The sequence below is a fragment of the Poecilia reticulata genome, chromosome 16 (assembly GCF_904066995.2).
Source record: "Poecilia reticulata chromosome 16, P_reticulata-male-v2, whole genome shotgun sequence".
Lineage (NCBI taxonomy): Eukaryota > Metazoa > Chordata > Actinopteri > Cyprinodontiformes > Poeciliidae > Poecilia > Poecilia reticulata.
In genome coordinates, this window is record NC_088845.1 from 2,844,464 (window position 1) to 2,850,843 (window position 6,380).

Consider the following 6,380-nt stretch of genomic DNA (forward strand, 5'->3'; position numbering starts at 1 on the left):
ACTGTAAATAATAGAATATAAATAATAATCTGTGAAATTAACATAAATATAACATTTTAGACAAAAAGACAAATTAGCGTAATTTAATTCAAAACAATATAGATTTAAATGTACATAATTCTTCAATATTAAAACTCATAAAATAATTACATGATAAAAAAACAACATCAAAAGATTCAAAAACCATATAAGTTGACCCTAAAATGTAGGAAACTAATATATTTAAAATGTTCTTTTAAGACCACTTTGATGAATGTGAAAAAGGCATTTCCTCCTTTTCTGTCAACCTTTGAAATCATTAAACAAATTATATAAAAAATATAACCTGAGTAACATAAAAGCAGTTTATAAATGATTATTTTTGTTTATTCAATTTTATAAAGTATTTGTCTCATTAACTGGAGTGTAGAACTAACAGCATTTCAGACAGAGAATGTCATCCACATTAAAACAGAGTGGTGGTAGTGTGATGGTGTGGGCCTGATTTGCTACTTAACAACCCAAAATATTTTCTTTAATTATCAGAATCATGAATTTTAATTTGTAGGAGAAAATCTTCAAGAGAATCGGCCATCTGTCAGCTCACAACCTCGTTATCAATGTTCACCTGCACATCATGTTGCACCGGTTAAATGTTTTTTATTTAGTCAAATAAAATAAAATAAACTCTGCAAAGAAGAGTCAGACAAAATTCCTCCTGATGTAAAAGACTTCTTGTCAGGTTTTCCAAAATCGATGGCAGTTTCTTACTGCCATTGATGAGACTACCAGCAACAATTACAGGACAGCGTGGATGCAAAGCTTTTTCCTCTTAACACATGAAATTCTTATTCTGCTAAGAATAAGAATCTAGGAAAAAAAAAGATTAGAAAAGACTCAAAACAAGCATCATTCAGTTGTTGGTGCCGAACACAGTTTCAGAAATGAACTCAGCCAGAGATTTTCTTTGTGATCGTTTTATTACTCTCATTGTTCCTGAAGGAGCACAGCACAATATCAAGACTTTAAAAAAAGCAGACAGAAATGCAGGTTGCCATAGTGATGCTATGAATGTCCAACCTTGCATACTGCTGTGAGAATGTGAAAAAGGAGACGAGAGGAGTAATTTTGTGCACTAAAAAAACCTTCAAAAAGACTTAAAGAATTATTTAGAAATATAAGGGCTGAACCTTGGAAAATAAAGACAAACTAGCAGATCAAATGTTCTTGTAAAGTGAACAGTTGATGTGTGGAGAGAAGCTGTGTGGTGAGTTTATCAGGAGCTGCTGCAGATCGTTAGGTAACTGCTGATAAAAGGGAGCAAATGGGATGTGAGACTTTATCTTGAGCTGTTTTTCATCAGATGACCCTTGTTTCAGCAGAACAGCCCACGACATCATAAAAATGAGCTCAGCTGTCAGTGCAGGACACAATTTCAGATCAAAAGGCACAAAAATTAATTCTACCTCCAATTGTTGAGGAGAAGCTGCAAGATATTATTAGCTTCTTTTTTTTTTATAGGTTGTTGAATTCCTCAAATCCTAATCGAAATTGGAGCTGAAGGTTCTTGAGGGTTTTATAACCTGAGCAGGCCTGCTTACTGCGGGTTGGTCCGACTGCAGCTGAGAGTTTCTCCTTGCAGTGAAAAAAAGGAATTCGTTGGACAGACTTACTGAACATATCAATAGGTTTTCCAGGCTCACACCCAATCAGATGTAAAAAGGCGTGGCAAATGCAAACCCATGGTGTCATCCAGGGGAAGTTAATGTAAAATACGACGTTTCATGCTCAGATATCGAGCTGTTAAAATGAGAATCTCCTACAGCAGGGGTGTCAAACTCCAGTCCTCGAGGGCCGGTGTCCTGCAACTTTTAGAAGCGCCTCTGCTGCACCACACCTGAATAGAATAATTAAGTAATTAACAAGGCTCTGGAGAACTGAGGAGGTAATTAAGCCATTTGATTCAGGTGTTTTGTACCTGTGGCACATCTAAAAACTGCAGGACAGAGGCCCTTCAGGACTGGAGTTTGACACCCCTGTCCTACGGCAACAGTCTTCAGTCAGAACTGTCTTCAGATTTGTTGCAAGACTGACTGCTACTGGAGATCCTTCCTGCCAACACCATCAGCATCCATTATCTTTGAAGGTAATTAAATTTAAAATCAGTTTGCAATGCGTCGCTTTACAAAAAAGTTAATTAATCCAATCAGACATCTGTTCCAACTGATCCCAGTTATCATCCAGTTCAGTTTATTAATGATTAATTGATTTATCAAAGAAAACCCAGCAGATTCCCTGGAGTCATTAACTTGCAATATCTATTCCTCCTAAGCATGCAGTGACAGTGGAGAGGAAAAACTCACCTTCAACTGAATGAATCTGTTCAAAAAGAACTGAACTGAACTGAATAAAATTGAGTTGAATAACATCAGAAACTCATGGAATGTCAGTGTTACTGGAAAACATTGCAGTGACAACATATGTTGCAACAAATCCATATGTTTCATGGATCTTCTTCTTTTTCTCATCTTACTGCTGCTGACCAAACCTCAGAACATGACAGGCAACAGAACCTATCAGAGATCTAAGAAGGAGATCTGAACACGTTGTGAAAGTTTTTCTTAATTTTTTTGAATTTGTCTCCACTGCTTCAGAGGTCAGGACCCAAACTATCCCTGCATGAGAAAGTTTGGATGTTCAGAACCAACCAAAACAAACAACAACAACAAGAAATAGGTGAGGAATTCAAACTGGTTAAACATTTCCATGAACTGACAGATTCCTGAGCAAAAAGTATGTCTGTACTTCAAAATCTACACCTTTAAGATTTTGCTAAAATTTGCCATGACATGAAGTATGTTTAGATTAGTCAAGGTCACTGTACCAATTGCCAGGTAAAGCACGGAGGTGGCAGCATAACGCAGTGGAGCTAAATCACTAGAACTGCTGCCTTGCAGAAAGTAGATACTTGGACTTCACCCCACGCAAACATTAAGCTTCAGGAATGGCTGACTTCATCCTGGTAGATATTTGTTCGAAAGCTGAAACTAATCAATTTAAAAGAACTCTGGAGGGGTCAAAAAATCAGCCAGAAGCTTGTTGACAGCTACAAGTGATGCAACCTGCTAATTATCTTTACATTCGAGAGTTTATATGCATAAACTCTGAGAAAATCCCTGATAAATTCAAACATGTTCTCCCAATTGTTGCTTTTAAGTTTCTTGAAGTTGTCTAAGAACAATTGAAATGGAAAAAAACCCCAACAAATTAATGAATGAATTTGTAATTAGCAGATTTGTTTTTTCTGCGTTTAAAAAAAAAAAAGTGCTGCTTTGCTGTTGAAACCTTGATATAGATCCAGAAACTTCAGCTAAATCAGTTGTAATGTCTTGAAGCTAAAGCCAAAATGCATCCTAAAAGTGAAACAATCCCGTCAAACATCCTGCGTGTACCTGACTTCCTCAAGCTGGAGCTTGTGTTTCCAGCTCGTATCACAGAGGGAGGACTTTGCACCCCTCTTGTCACGGACGGTGTCAAACATCAAGGTTCAGCCAGCACAGTGCTAGATCTGACCTTTTAATGCCACATCTTCTCACCGGAGGTGATTAAAGTCTGAGTAATGGTGATTAACTCATCCTGCACTGCTATAAAAGCCTCTGACATTTGGCCATAGGGCACCATCAAGTCCAAGAACCCCAGGAGTGAAGGTGAGTCTCCTTTTCAAGGCGTTTGGTTGTATAGTCATAGATCAGAGAGCTTAACATGCGCAGCCGCAGAAAATGCCCTGAGCTGCTTAAAGAGCTGATCTTTTCTCTGTTTTTAGGTTTGTGCTTCTCCTCTGCAGCCATGAAGTTCTCCCTGGTCGCCACTATTCTTGTTGCGCTGGCTGTTGCTCACGGTGAGGAGGCATATTTACAGAAATATCATCACTATATTTACGTGTAAACCACATGCTGCTACATTAAAATCCCTAAAAAATAAAATAAAATAAAAGTGTGAAAACTAATTTCAGCTGAAAGGTAAACTGTCTCCTGAAAACTGCTTCAATCCCAGGCTCTGAGGCCAGGTCGCTGGTGAAGCGTGAGGTCCAGGCTGAGGTGGACAGGATCACCCAGCTCCTCAGGGACGTGTCCGCCAGCGTCACCACGGCAACCCAGGACATGGTGGAGAAGATGAAGGCTCTAGAGATGACCAACACTGCCCAGTGAGATAACTTCAGCTTTAGTTTGGACACAACAGGAATGTTTCTGTTGTTAAGTCATCTGATGAAAGCGCCTCGCAAAAAATATTCAAACTTTTGGAAGAGTTTCACCTGATAATATAAAACGAGATCTCATGAGACCAGCATAAAGTAGTGCATGATTGTGAAGTGGAAGAGAAAAATCAACATGATTTACATGCTTTGTCTTCAGAGTTAATCATTTAGAGAACCACCTTTCTCTGCAGTTCCTTTGCGGTATGCCTCTGCAGTATTAAACACAGTAAAAACCCTAAGCTGATTGCCCTTTGGTAACACAACCAGATTTCTAATAATCACCTGCAGTACAGTCCTCAAATGTGTCAGAAAAGATTTCTGCAGAGAGAGAAATCACACATCAGGTGGAATGCAAAGTGCAAATGTTCTTCATTTCTAGAAATTACAGCACGAAATGCTAATGCACAAGCATTTGTTCCTCCTTTCTCAAAATAGGGGACCTATTTAATGATCTACTGCTAAATCACAAATTTGTGTCACATGAAAAAGTCACATTTTATTGACTTTTTAGCAGACATTAGGGTGACCACCTGTGAGCTCCAAGAAAACCGGAAAAGCAGGATGAACAAGATTCACCAATCCTACAGTCTCTACCACCTTTCCACATCTAGAAACTTTATTTTAAAATATTTGTCCTCTTTTAAATAACGGCTCAAACTCAATCGGATCTGATGGGGAGAATTTGTGAAAATGAGTTTTTCAAGCCTCATCACAGATTTTCTGTTAAATTTAGATCCAGGTCATGAATACCTTGATTGAAACCATTGACCTATCCTTTACTTAGCTGAATCAATATTACAATCAACTTCCCACAGCATGATGCTTCCACCATAGTGTCTCAGAATAGATATGATGTGTTGAGGAAACACCTTCACCCTCATGTTTTCTGCTGGCTGAACGTTTTGTTTTCCTAAAGATCAGATTTGAGGAGTGCAGGATTTAATGGCTGCAGGTTTTCCCACCTGAGTTGGGGATCTCTGCACCTCCTCCAGAGGTTCAGGCCACTTGGCAGTTCCTCAGATTAATGGACTTGATAGAAAATCTGGATAATGCAGATTACATGAAACAGAGAAGATGTTTTTTATTAACTAAGATGACTTAGTTAATAAATCCGTGTTGCCCTGGATTTCATTTGCTGTTGTAAAGAGGGATGAAAACACATGCACACCGCACTTTTCAGATTTTTATTATTAAAAAAAATCTTTCCCAGTTAGCCTTACAACTGTGCACTACATTTTATTGTTTTTTTTTTCCACACAACATCTCAAGAAAATACAATATTGTTTTAGGTCGTAACAAAACAAAATGTAAATACTTTAAGAAAAAAATAATTGAATAATTTCAGAATCCAAGAGGCAGTTCCCACTTCACAAATTTGACTTTATTTTAATGTGTGAGTCTTGAGTATTTGTAAGACGCTGCAATATGAATCATATTTCTAATTTTTTCTCCATGTTTTTACGTTTGACCTCTGGTTCTGTTCACCACAGGACGTACATGGAGGACAGTCGGGCGAAGATCCAGCCTCTGGTGGAGCAGGTCCAGTCCGAGGCGGCCAAGCTGCAGGAGCAGGTCAAGCCCCTTATCTCCAACATCGAGGAGCGCATCCGGCCCCTGACGGACGATTTCAACACTCAGGTCTTGACCGACAACCTCCAGAACCAGGTGAAGCCCCTGACCGACATGATGGAGAAGTTCCTCCAGCAGGTGATGGAGCAGTCCAAGGCCCTGCTGCCACCCCAGTGAACGCTACGACTGGACGAACACCCCGAATGGACTGGAGCACAGAATCCGCTCTGAACACTAAAGACTTTTCTGTTTCAGTGAGAAACTGCATCATTAAAGTTCTCTGAAAGTCATCAGTTTTTCCTGCTTTTTGTTCACGTTCATGTCTAAGAAACTAAAAATATTAGATGATAAAGATGAAATAAAGTGAATCTGATCAGATCAGTGCAATAAGATGCGTCTCCTCTAAGCTGCAGGTTTCCTTCATTCATGGTTCAAAGTGCAGAAGGATTATCAAACTCATCTGAGTCCTGCAGTAATTCATGCAGCTTCAGCCAATCAGAAAACTTAAAAACACAAATCTGTTTTCTCAAAACATGGTAAACAACTGTGTGAAGACTTTAACACATTCAAAGAACAT

General features: G+C 38.8%; 1 protein-coding gene across 1 annotated transcript; it reads left to right on the forward strand.

The window, feature by feature from the left end:
• Positions 1-3,531: 3,531 nt before the first annotated feature.
• On the forward strand, positions 3,532-6,093 carry afp4 (antifreeze protein type IV). Its single transcript, XM_008430749.3, has 4 exons — positions 3,532-3,686; positions 3,803-3,877; positions 4,033-4,183; positions 5,725-6,093. The coding sequence occupies exons 2-4, from the start codon at positions 3,826-3,828 to the stop codon at positions 5,978-5,980; spliced, it is 459 nt and encodes a 152-aa protein (XP_008428971.1). The 5' UTR covers positions 3,532-3,686; positions 3,803-3,825; the 3' UTR covers positions 5,981-6,093.
• The last annotated feature ends 287 nt before the right edge of the window (positions 6,094-6,380 follow it).